General features: G+C 39.2%; 1 protein-coding gene across 2 annotated transcripts in view; it reads left to right on the top strand.

Moving 5' to 3' along the window:
• Nucleotides 1-13,612, top strand: part of GALNT7 (polypeptide N-acetylgalactosaminyltransferase 7) — a 69,540-nt gene that overhangs the window by 21,146 nt on the left and 34,782 nt on the right. For both annotated transcript variants that reach the window (XM_032186449.1, XM_032186448.1), the window contains exon 2: nucleotides 10,264-10,721. In XM_032186449.1, coding sequence (XP_032042340.1) covers nucleotides 10,264-10,721 — 458 coding nt within the window. The remainder of the gene's footprint in view (nucleotides 1-10,263; nucleotides 10,722-13,612) is intronic.

The following is a 13,612-nucleotide window of genomic DNA, read 5'->3' as shown; positions in this document are numbered from 1 at the left end:
TCTTGCTTTTCTGAGATTAAAAGCCTTTTTGTCATCCTTGGGGAACAGTCTATAAGGAGAATATATAGGAAGCTCTAGATCATACTTCTGCTTTATCCGGGGTTCTTTGACAACTTTTTTTCTGCAGAAGCAGCTACAAATACTTTTTTTTTTTTTTTTTTTTTTTTTTTAATCGCACAAGCTACTAGTGGCAACACCACACCATTCTGCAATATGGGAAACTACAATATAACATGACCTTAGGCAATATAGCAGCCTCATTTATGATTCAGTTTATGAATATCTGTGCTACTTGAGTAATGACAAGAGGCTACAAATTTAAGCAGAGACTACCATAATGGAACAGGCTCCCCAGGGAAGTGGTCACTGCACCGAGCCTGTCTGAATTTAAGAAGAGATTAGACTGTGAACTTAGGCACATGGTCTGAACTTTTGGGTAGACCTGTGCGGTGTCAAGAGTTGGACTTGATGATCCGTAAGGGTCCCTTCCAACTCAGGATATTCTATGATTCTATGATTCTATAATATCTGTTTATTCAGGTCTGAGTCTTTCTAATCTGAATCTTTCTATTTTAGATCTTTTTAATGACTATCTAAGATTATGGGGTGCTCTCGGGGGCTACAAGGAGATAAACATTGCTTGTTGTCTCCACAGTTTTCTTGGAAATGTGTTAAGTGAACTTCATTGGGTGAAGCGGATCCCTGACAAGGCTTCTTCAATGCAGCATGATTATTTGTCAGTCAATGGGGCAAGGGACAGTGTGGAACAATAGATAAACTCTGACGATACCAGAAATGGAAAGACAACCAGATGGGTAAAAGCCTGTGAGAGCTGAACCTCAAGCAAAAAGAAAGGCAAGTAGGAGAAATTAAGTTGGCTCAGTATCTCCAAACAATGGGTAATAGTAAAAATGAAGACAATAAAAGTTTACTATTTTTGACAGTAATTTGTTCTGAAGTACTCTGTCTATTTTTACTTGCTTTCGGTCAGACAGAGGAGTCTGATTGTGAAAGTGGCTGTCACACAGGAATTTGAGAAGTGTTGCAGTTCTCCCAGACTGGCGCACGTGATGTGGCTGGGCCACATCCTCACTTTCCTATTTGTACTCTGAAAACCCATCAAAGGTGGGAAGGAGGGAGAGGGAGCAAAAGAAGTTTGCAAGCTTTATGTGAACAGTGGCATCCCTGAAAAGTGACCAGGTCTGGTGCAAAGGACTCAATCCCAAGTCTCCTGGCAGTCTCTGCATTTTATGAAGTTGACTTAACTTTGCTAAGTAAAGGAAGTTGCTCAATCCAGACCAGATATGCACAAGTGTAACCTTTGTGTTTATAGAAAATCCAAACTACTCCAGGAGGAGGAACATAGAGCAGTGCAGCAGGAGACAGAGGCAGAGGGACATGGTAAGGAGGAGTGCAGGAGCAAGGGCAGGGGGTAGGGCAGTACAAGCCAAAACAGAGCTCAGCTTTTGTGGCAGGATGGTGTTGCTCTGCTGGAGCTGAGGTGGTCAGTGCACAGCAAGGGTGAAGATGATGGCAGCAGGAGAACCATTTAAATCCACACGGATATCTTACTGATTCATTTAAATATAGACGTGTATCTCTAAAAAGGTACTCTTAGGTAAATGGGTAAAACTCAGGATTTACCCTCTGTTAGCCAAATACATGGGACATCAAGTTATTTCAACTGAAAATGAGTATTCTTGCATTGCTAGGAATTAATATCAGTCACTACATTTTCAAGTATGCCACAAAAAAGGGAAGGACAAGAGATAATCTCTATTTGTGTTGAGGGCTTCTATATCTTAGTAAAACTTGGTGTGCAATGACCTTGTGAAATGTTGTCCTCAAACCAGAGCAGTATGCAAGCAATAGCCTGTAGTCACTGTCCTAGAGGAATGCTTCTGCTGTGACAAAGTAGATGGTATCTTCAGAAAAATCTGATAAGACAGGAAGAGCCAGTTGATGGTTTTGCCCAGGGAGCTCTTACAGCAATTGCGACCTTAAAAAAAAAAAAAAAATGTTGAGAAGCTGAGCCTTGTCTTTTCTAGCAGTTCAAACAAGATGACCTCAGCTGTTAGTGAATGTTGTTAGTTTTTAGACTCATTACGAGGTAACGTGAACTTGGTTTTGCTATTTCCTTGTAATCAATGACACAGAGACTCAGATTAATGTGGATCGCTCAGAACATGAACGCTAAATTCAGTCAAACTCATTTGTAGTAGTAGAACATCAAGCACTTACCAAGTTCACATTTTGACAAACTGTTTCTCTCCTTTTTTATGTAAGCTATGTTTTTTCTTATGGATATGTCACTTGCTCTCAAAGCAAAGGGTGTGCATAAGCAATGCTCTCGAAGTCAGGAAAGTCAACAGTAAAATGGAAGTAAATTGTTAATCTTACTCCCCTAAGTTGTTTTGCCTCAATTAGTTCTGGTAATTTTGGGATTTTGGGGCACAAAGGTATTAGTACTTTTTTTTTTTTTTTTTCTTTTTTTTTTTTTTTTTATCCTAGTGGACTGGGTAGATATTAATGACTGTGGTCCACTGGTATCTAGTGAAAACTAATAGTTACTTCTGTCTGAATACCAATCAGAAGTGTAAATACTAATGATTCTCCTGTACTGCCTTATCAGATAGAACATTAGGAGTGAGTGGAGAAAGGAATTTTCCTCAATGCTGCTAGCTAACAATGTTGTAGGTATCTGGCAAAACAGTTCCCTCTTGAGGAGCACCTTGGGAACCAAGAGAAAGGGGGCAAGAAAAGCAAGCTGACTAAAAGATGCTGTGGGGTACTGTGTAATGCATCAGGTAGCAATCAGCTTGACCATTACTATAAAATCTAAGAGGTAGGTGAGGGGGAAAGTTGTCCTCCATATAAAATAATAATAACTGCATTTTATTTTACGTTCTTAAATGTAGTAGAAGTACAATACATGTAGTATAAAACTTTTGCTGAACATGCATTTCTCCAAAGCTGCTTTTGGCTCTTGCACCTCAGTTGCACTTCCAAGTTGTGTGTTTTTAATGAATAGAATACTTATGTAAGTGTATGTGTATATATATAATCATATTTATATATGTAATATATATAAAGTGACGTTTGCTTCAAAGTTCTGTTTAATTTTTCTGAGTTTTCTTTGTGGCTTCTGACCAAGTCTTGTGTAGAACACTCTGAAAAGTAGACTGATGTGGTCATCTTCTGGTAGGGTTACTTGCTGTTTGGAGATGCCATCACAGTAACACATTTGTGGTACTGTAGTCAAGTCAGTTCTGTCTGCCAAAACTTATTCCAGGTTGGTATTAATGCAGCTTTAATGCTAGTAGGTTAGATTTAGGTCTTGTTGAAGTACTTTTTGTTTCTCATAGAATATTTAACAAGGCAAAAATCCAGATAGATGGCATTGGACTTTGATGTTGTCAAGATATCTGTCAAAATTGAGGGTAACTGTAGACATAAGAGCATAACTTATAGACATGTTTTCCTGGAAGTGTTGGTGATGAATACCTTTAACATGTTTTTCACTTGAGTTGCACAAAGCACACAATTACAGTGATTTAGCAATCTGTTATTTTTACAAGCATGTATTTTTAAACCTTAGAAATTTTCTATCATTTAGTGTAAAATTATATTTTTCTCTGTTTCTGCAGTTCTCATGAATGTTCTGTTCTAAGCTTATACAGGCCCTAGAAGTTACTGTAGGAGCTACTGTGCACTCCGTCACCTTTGGAGTGGCTCAGGATGACACCAAGAGGAGAAGCCAAAGCAAAAGAGTGAGCCATTTTTGCTCAGATACTGTGATAGCAAAAGCCCTTTTCTTGTGGTCCAAATTCTGCCCTAATTTGAGTACATTGTGATGAAATTGCTTGGTGGAAGCTTTTGCAAAATTTGACAGGTGGGCAGTGCTGCATATGGGGTTTAGAATAGACCTTTTTATGCTGGAACACATAAATTAATGATTACAAATGAATTTATAATTTTTTATTTTTTCTGAAGTGATGGCAGTTGTGCCATAACTCCTCCTCCTTGTTTGCAAAGTTGTGTTTTTCAATTTCTTTGTGTTTTTGGTTTTGGTTTCTCTTCAGCAGATGATCCTGCAGTAGCTACATCTTAATTGCTAGGATAGAGGTTACCATGAAGGGTGTAATTGGAAGCAGTACCATCTCCTAGGGTTTCTCTGACAGCCAGCCAAATGTGTTGTGGGAATTATGGTTTATTTTATTTATTTTGAAGTTAGTGAGTATCTGCTGTGAGATCTATTCACAAATATGTTGTTGGATAAGATGGTTCTCTACTTTGTCTGTGTTTGGTTCTGTGCAATGAAAAGTCTTCAAATTTTTTATCAGAATTATTTTTTTTTCCTATCATGTGACATAAAAATAGCTGTAGAACAAAGAGCTATATTTTGACACTATTTTTTTCCAACTATGTTCTGCGCTTACTCTACCTGGTGAGTAAAACCTACACATAACAATTAGAAGCAAACCAATATATACAATTTGGTTTTCCCACACATGTTGTTAGCATATAGAGCAGAATCATGCTAGAAGCATGGCTGAGAACAGACAGTATTTTAGTCTCTCCTCAGCATGAGTCTAGTCAATAAGGAAATCTTTGTAGTTCCCTATTGTTGTATTTCTCTTTTCTTCTTTCTCTCTGTTTTTTTTTTTTTTTTTTTTTTTTTTTTTGTTGGTTGGTTGGTTGTTGTTGTTGTTTTTTCCTAATTTTCTCCCCCCCCCCCCTTTTTTTTTCCTATTTTTCCCCCTTTCTCTCTTCCTTTTTCCTCTTTTTGTCTTTTTTTCTTCATTTTCTTTTGTCTTTTATCTTTTGTCTTCAACTCTTTCTTTTTCTATTTCTTTTTTTTTTTTTCCCTTTTTCTTTCTTCCTTCTTCTGTAACTGAACAAATTAAAAACAATCCCTCCTATTTCCTCAACTAATTAAAATGGTAGGCTCAGGTGTCATGTGTCAGAACCCCTTTCAAGTGGCCTTTTTTCTTCCAATAAGCCAGGAGTGTGACTGCATTAAGATGAGGCAAACAAAGCAAAATACTTTAAATATGTTGAAATCCTTGCAGAAGTACTAAACTTAAGCTGAGAGTTGTGTAGTCTCTGTCATAGAACCTGTGACAGTCTCTATTCAAAATACTTCGTTTTTTCCCCCTTTGTTTACTTTTAAATCTTGTCACCTGCATGAAGAATTTCAGTCAAGGGAGCTGTGAGAGCTGTTGATTTATCATCAGTTAAAAGTCCTTGTACTCTTCCTTGTGTTTGCATTTCATGGTAAGTGCCAGTGGTGTAGATGTAGCCAGGAATTAAGAAAGGCAAAAGTTAGACTGGAGAAAAATGCAAGTATATAGGGATTGACCTTCTGGATTACTAAAATATTAAACCTAATGAGGTTTTGTAGTTTTTCATCAAGAACACCTGAATATTGTAATACTTGGTATCCATCTTTAATCAGCTGGGTAAGACTACATATATTCTGAGAGCGTAGAGTTTTTAATTTCCTTTTGTAGCCTTGGGTAATAAGTATACTACTGAATTGTACTTAATTATGCTTCTCTTCATTTATTGAAGCATCACTGATTTTTGTCTAGATGAGCAAGTTGCTTTTATAGACATTCTTTTCAATTAGCAAACTTTTTTTTTGGTATGATAATTTTCCATTTTATAGATTAAACAAATCCACTGTGTTTTTATTTGTTTTGTTTTGTTTTGTTTTTTTTTTTTTGTTTGTTTTTAAACACCAGTTTGTACTTCAGACATTATTTCATAGAATTTTAGGGAGTTGCCAGTCTTGAACTGGTTTACTTAAGAAAAGCAGATTATGCAAGTTTGACATTTTCAGTTTTATTGCCAGCCAGAGTTCCAGCCCTTCTGTGAGTTGACTAATCTTGCAGCCTTCTGAAGGCCTCTCCCATTTTTTATTCTTTTCCTTTGTATAATTTAGAAATATGATTCTGAGAGGATACAGTTACTTTCCTCATTAGTTCAGTTTCATTCCTCTCGTTTGCAAAAAGGAAGAACCTAACTTGCCAAAAAAAAAAAAAAAGAGTATCTCCTTTTTACACAAGTCAGGATTTGACTATGTTTATATCATCTCAATATTTCCGATACACTCATAGCAGTGACTCATACATAATCCTTTTAAGGGGTGAAAACAACATCTAAAAAATGAAGAAGGCTTCACTTGAGCTGGAGCTACAAAAGCTGGCAGGAAATCTCTAGATTTAGCCTATAGAAAAAAAGAAAAAAAAAAAAAAACAGGTTTATTTCCTGGGGGGAAGAAATCTATATTATTATATATAAACAGTTTGCTACGTGCCCTTTGTAAAGATGTCATGAGATCTTGTTGCTCTTCTTTGGTGGTCTTTAGATGTGAGATGACTCAGATTTTTGCTTCTCTTCCCTAATTTCTGGAAAAAAAAAACAGGAATGTTCAGGTGTGTGTTGTGCTCACTTTTTTCTGAGACTTCCCTTCAGCTTGTTGTAACGGATTTGTTTTTTTTTTTTCCAAATTTTTTTTCAAATAATTTTAAGACTTTTTTTTTTTCCAATTTTTGAAAGATTGTGATTTTTTTTTTTCATATGCATGCCTTCCAACTTGTCTGTCATTGTTGTATGAATCTTTGAGAAGTTTGATTCTTCTTTTGCTGCACTGAACTTTTAATCACTAATTAAAAACTATTTCAGTCAGTTCTGGATAAGTCATTTAATCATTTAAAAAAATACAAGAGAAGTCATCACTTATAAAAGAGAAGTTCTAGAAGTTCCTAACTAAGGGTTTATACATGTATAATGGCCAAAATAGTTCTTTGATTGTGGCTTGACTTTGCTTTTTCGTCCAGATGGTATTTAGAAATCCTTTGTCTCTGTTATCTGTGGATAAATAAGTAATCTCCTGGCCCTGTGTACTGCACTTAAGCAATTTTTTTTTTTTTTTTTCCCCATAAAATGCTGTTAATTTTCTTCACAGCAGTCTGTAAGGTTTGCTAGCAACACAGCATTGATAACACCAGTGGTATAGTTATGGTCAAGCAGTGCTTGCACAGCCTGAAGGCCTTCTCCATTTTTCACTTTGTCCACCAGGGAGGTGGCTAGGATTGAGCAAGGGACTGGGAGGAGGCACTGCCAGGCAAGTGACCCAAACTGATAAAGAGATATTCTATATACATATAATGTCATGCTCAGAAAGAAGAGTGGATTTAGGGAGATTAGCCATGTTTTGCTCAGGAACTGCCTGGGCATCAGTCTGCTCGTGGGAGGTTGTGAGTGATTGCCTTTGCGTCATTTGTTTTGTTTTCTCTCCATCTTCCACTTCTTCTTCACTTTCAAACTATTTTTATCTCAACATGTGAGTTTTCTCACTTCTGTTCTTTTTCTCTTCTTTCCACCCCACTAGGCATGGGGAGGGAGTAGTGAGTGAGCGGCAGCGTGGTGCTTAGCTGCCTCCTGGGGCTGACCCACAATGAGCACCTGCTGTCATATTGTCATAGGTGTGTAGAAATTGGAGGGGAGAGGTGAACGAGTGTTTGTGTGTGTGTATAATCTGCTTGTTCTATGCGGTATTTTCTAGCCCTAGAAAAATGAAATATATTTAGTGTCTTGAAGGGAGCAGAAAATAAGTGCATTATAATGCAAATTATGTGTAACAGTTATAATGAGGCTAAGTGTAATACGAGGTAAGCCATAGTTCTGATGGCAGCAAAATAAACAAATTACTTTTAAAAGTGTTTTGCTTCAGTCAGAGAATGGGTGAAGTCGAAGCTTGTAATGTTTTACAGGTGGTGGAAATGGAGTGAACAGATATTTAATTTGGTACAGACCAAGGGCATAAGAAATGCCTGGTGGACTGAGACTAGTGATCCATCTAGACCAGGGTTCTATCTGAGAGTGGCAGCAGGATGTGCAGGCAAGCCTCGCTTCTGGCTCTGCTTCCTTCTCTTTGGACTCTTCCAGCATCCACACAGGTTGAATTAGAGTTGTTAGAAGCTACCTTCCTGCCTTGTCCTTTTACTGTCCACTCATAAACCAGTCATCCAGCACTTTGCCTCCTCATCCCTTGTTCACTGTCGGTACTGTCTCTGTCCACAGCCTCCCATGTGGCATATTCCAGGAGATCACTGCCTGTGCAAAGAACCTTTTTGGCTTTGTTGTTGTTCTTTTACAAAAATTATCCCATGATTATTTTTTTTTTGAAATGCCTCTAGATCTTGGATTTAGGATAAACAGTGGTTTATCAACATATACATCACCCTCATGATTTTCTGAACCTCAGTCATATAGCCCTCAGCCATCACATTACCAAACTGTAATCCCAGCCCTTGTGGTCATACGTCCCAAGGCACCTGTCCACCTCCTCCTTCATTCCAGTTGCTCTGATCTATACTTCCTCTGACTTTGATGTGTGCTTTCGAGATGTAAAGACCAGAATTAAATATTACCAAAGACAGGAATGTAACAAAATGTTATGTAGTCAAAATTACAGTTTCTTTAAGAATCCTTCCTGATGATGCCCACTATTTTATTGGCTTTTTAGCTGTCTCTGCACTTGGAGCAGAAATTAGGCACAAATTTGTGAGAGGTCAGCAGTGTTCTAGCAGTTGAGTGGTGGAACCTTCATGTTGATTTCTAGGGTAAGTGTGAGGTGATATTCTTTTGAAGAGTCCTCTCAACACTTTAGTTAGATACATCGTAGCTTTTTACCTCCTCGCTAAACATGCCTTTTCATGTGCTCTTATCCTTCCCTTTCCCAGGTTGGCTTTTCAGGGATCCTCAGAAAGTGATGGAAGAGCAGAATAATGTAACACTTCTGCATTTTGTACATCTTCCCTGATCCAATTAGAACAGAGAAGTAGAACGTTATTTTGAATTGGAGCCAGTCTGACTCCCATTGTTATTGTGTTACTCTAGGCATATTTTATCATGGATTTTTCTTACTTTCTGAAGTTCATTATGCAGCATGGTATGTGAGGAAAACACTGCGATGTAGTCAGCAATGTGCCCTTGCTGCAGTAAAGGTAAACTGCATAATGACTAGCAAGAGCTTAGCCATCAAGTTATGTTAAGGGAAGTGTTTCATTTCTTGATAACACACAATTAACAAGACTGCATCTGAAGCATTGTGTCTGGTTTCTCCTCCTGCAGTGCCCAGTGTAAGAGAGAAATTCAGAAATGGAAGGGGCCTGGCAAAGACCTGCTGAGAAGGCCAGGAGGCTGCAGCACATGGACAGGGCAGAGGAGTTGGGGTTGTTTTGCCTGGAGAAGTCTAATGGAGAACTTAATTACAGCCTTTCACCCTCAAAATTGAGGTTACAGAGAAAATGGAAATAAAGTCCTCTCAGGGGTCAACACTGAAAGGACAGGAGGCAATCATTCCAAGAAACAACAAGAAATTTCTAATTGGGTATGAGAAGAAATAAATATCTTCACTGAGGCACTGGTAAAGCACTGAAAGAGGCTGTCCAGAGATACTGGGTGTTTTCAGAGTATGACTGGACAGGTGTCTCAGTAGCCTGATCTTTGGACTTATACCTTCCTCTTAACAGGTTTGAATAAGTGACATTCTTCTGATTTTTATTATTATTATTTTATTTTGATCCTGTATTTGTGAACAGATAGTGAGATGTTGCTAAAATGCATGTGTTTTTAGGTGACACTGAATTCCACAGAGAGCATCTATCACTTTTACAAATAGATAATTTTACCAGGAAATCTGAACTTTCAGCAATGTTTCCCCATTGTCCCATTGGACGGAAGTACTAGGGAAAGCAGTGACTTTTTTTTTTTTAGAGCGTGTTCATGGGTGGGGCTGTTGTACTCCAGGGACTTCACAAAAAGCCACTCAGAGCCTTTCTGCCAAGTTTCTTTCAAAATCACCCTTGTCCTACCCCCATGGACCTTCCTGATCACTGAAAATGCCAAGAAGGTTTCGAAATCTCAGTGTGAATTTTGCGTTTCTCTGGGAGGATGCTGTAAAATTGCTGAACAATTTTTGGGGTGTGAACATTAGGCCCTTTCCAGGACTACTTGCTCAGGTAAGTGTGGACACTGTCCAGTGATGCTCTCCAGCAACTGCTAGCTTTAATGACAAGTGTTCATTCAGGCCCTGAATGAACAGAGATTTCTCCATTCTTGCTTATAACATACATTTAATATCAATTCTCAGTGCCCAAGGTACTGGATTTGGGGGGGAGGGGAGAGAGAAAGGATAAATAAAAGTGATACATTTATTTGATCTCCTGCTGTTTCTCTGTGTATATATAGGATGACAAAGAAGCCAACAGACCCATACCAAACAAAGGAGAACGTGGACTGGGAAATGAGAAGTTCAAACCTGTGGTACCTTGGCCTCATGTTGAAGGTGTGGAAGTGGACTTGGAATCCATTCGAAGGAAAAATAAGGCCAAAAATGAACTAAATCAGCATGGTGGTGGTGATAACAATCAGCAAAATGTCATCCAGAGGCAGTATCTCACATTTAAGCCTCAGACATTTGTATACCGAGATCCTGTTTTACGACCTGGAGTCCTTGGTAATTTTGAACCCAAAGAGCCTGAGCCTCACGGAGTTGTTGGTGGCCCTGGAGAGGAAGCGAAGCCATATGTTTTAGGACCAGATTACAAAGAATCCATTCAAGCCAGCATTAAAGAATTTGGGTTTAATATGGTGGCAAGTGATATGATTTCACTAGATCGGAGCGTTAATGACTTGCGTCAAGAAGAGTAAGCAAACTTTTTGTTTTCTTTTAGTTCTGTTTTTATGAGGTTTAATTATTTTCTTTCCATGGATCTTAATTGATGCTTAAAATAATATTATTAATTAGGCCAAGTACTTGAGACTTCTTGTCCTGACAGGCAAATGTGCTGTACTGTACCAAATGTTTCCATATGTTATTCTTAATGCTGTTCCAATTATTCCTTTCACGAACACTTAATCTATATTGATTTGTCTCTGAAGTCATCCAGTCTAATTGCATATGTTTAGATGTTCCATGTCCAGTCAGTCTTCCTTGTGGTGTGTTCTCTTTATAGTCCATAACTTCTTAAGATTTGCTTTTAAGAATGCTTTTTTTAATTATTATTTCATATGTAAGTTCCTATAGTATGTTTTATTTAGTTATGATTTCATGCCAATGCTTAAAAAAAAAAAAAGAAAAAAAAAAGAGAGAACACGAAGTAATATTGTTCCCTTTAAATAACTGCTTAGTTACCTGCATTAACAAGAGTATAGATCTGCCATACTGGAGTTTGGATTTTGGAGCTGACAGCAGATTAATCTTCTACCTACACTTCTTACTGCATTTATCATAAAGAAGGAACTAATCTTAGGGAAAAAAAAATAATAATAACCTGCCTGGGATTAGCTTTTTTACGTTGGACAGGAGGGTGTGTGAATTTAGGTACAAAATGATGTATTGCCTGTTTTCTCTCTCCTCTCCTCCCCAGCAGAGAGGGGGGGCTCTGCCAGTCTCGGGGTTTGGTGCCCACCTCGACATTGCACGCTTCCAGCTGCGGCAGCTGATCTGTTTGGTTGGTCACTGGTTGCTCACTGGGACTGTACCGTGGCCTTTCATAAAAACGGTGTTTTTCCATGCTGTGAGGTGGGAGACAGCTGGCCAGCTGTGAGCCTGACTCATGCTTGTGCAAGCACTGCTGCGTGAATTTACTGCCTGCTGTGCATTTGTTAAAATGACTGAAGTGCATAGATTACAGCGCCTCTCTTTCTTCATGCCATGTTCCCTGGGTGACTTACTAAAGGTTTCCACCTGCCTGAAGCTGGAGGAGAAAAACGAGTCTGTCAGCTGCTAGTGGCAGGGAAAGGTTCACTATCTTGAGGTTCACTTTAATTTTATTTCATCACTGCAGTCAGCAGTTGGGCCTCTGTGCTGAAGAGATTTTTTGAAGGGGAGGAAATGCTCCAGGTAACCTGTTTGGGCCAGCATTTCCTTCCAGGTGGCCGTTCCCTAAGCATTGCTGCTTTTGTTGTGGTGTTGGCAGCCACTGAGGCCCTTTTTGTAAGAGGCAACAGGACTACAGACACTTGGAAAGAAAAATAGTTTCCCCACTAGGTGTGGTGGTGAACTGAGCAGAGTGAAGCTGCTCAGAGTCAAGAGTTTGTGTTAGCAGGGTTCATTTTGGCCCTGCCTTCCTCAGGAGAGTGGGAGGACAGAGGTGGGAGCATGCTCCTTTCTTTGTTCTCTGCTCTGCCCACACAGCTGAGCAGAAATGGCAGCATGTCCTATGACATGTCCTGTGAAGGTGGGACCAGGCTGCCTCAGCCTAGGCTACTGACCCTATCTTTGGCAGCCGAGCTCCATGACTTCGTTCTGTCCATTTTTCCCCAAGGTGGAAAGCATCAGAGAGACTACATATCTGCCAAGTAGTTCCCCACCTGTAATCTCAGAGTTTATCTTTACTACTACTCTAAAGACAGAAATTCCCTAAGAAGACTTAAATGCTTTGAGGAATAGAAAAGACAGCCACAATCAGATCAGAAATTTAAAAGAGTTTCCTCCAAGTTCACCTGCAGATAAGTCTACCATGGAGGTCAAAGCCAGCAGATCAAATCAAAGTTAGGTTTTACTGTTTAATATCCTATGCAAGCATACAGAACAGCACAAAAAATGTTAACAAAACACATCTTTCAGGCAACTTGATATAAATTATTTTGTATAATGAATACCCAGGACGCTTGCAATTATTCTGAATAGTTTAAATGTTTATTGCTTCAATGTGTTTCCTGGGAAAGGCAGAAGAGAGGGAAAGCAATGTAGGATTGGCTGGGGCTGCTTTCAGATATCCTATTTTTTTTCCTGCTCATCCCCCTGCTACTGGGAAGAAATGTAGCAAAAGGTAGCAGATGGCCTGTTGGATGAATTATTTTCCCATTTATTTTCCTTCCCCTTTTCATCCTACTGATCTCTTTAGAAGGTCATTTTAGTTGGTAAGGCCGGTCAACATTCAGCATAATCCTACTGAAGAACAGTATAATCATCCTTTTTTTTGGTTGCCAGCATTGCTAATTGAGGAAGATATTTCAGGCAAAGACAGAGTTATACATTCTGAGATGTTCAAATCCAGGTAGGCCTCACCTCTGCCTTTTCCTTGAGGCATAAAAATTCTTCAGTGTTACCCTCAGCACTCAGATTGGTTCAGGGAAGTACGCCAAGTGCTTCCCCAGGTGGTGTTGGCAGGAGTGAAATAGCACTGCAAGAGCTGAGTCTCTCAGCTTAAAAGCCATGAAGCCTTGAGGCTCGACCCTGCTGAAAGGGGAAGAGGGAAGAAATGTCTGTGAAGGGGGATTCAGTCCTGCTACGGTCAGATTTGTCTTTCGAGTCAAGCACATACGTGGCCAAGGTGATTTGCCAGCTGCTGTTATTGATTCAGCAGGAACTTTGCTGGGGACTGTGGGCTGTCTCAGCTGCCATAAAAAGCCTCTTGCTGCCCCCTGTAGAGAGAAATAATATTGGATGGCGTGTTGATATGGTTTGTCAGGTACATCGGAAAATGTTCCTTTGGCTAGTACTGTGTATTCCTGCCTGGTGTATTGTAACCAGGCTGTTTTGAGGTTGAAGGCAAACACTTCTGTTGGCATGAAAGTCACAGGTTCGGTT

The sequence above is a fragment of the Aythya fuligula genome, chromosome 4 (assembly GCF_009819795.1).
Source record: "Aythya fuligula isolate bAytFul2 chromosome 4, bAytFul2.pri, whole genome shotgun sequence".
Taxonomy (NCBI): Eukaryota; Metazoa; Chordata; class Aves; order Anseriformes; family Anatidae; genus Aythya; species Aythya fuligula.
This window is presented reverse-complemented; position numbering and strand designations above follow the sequence as displayed.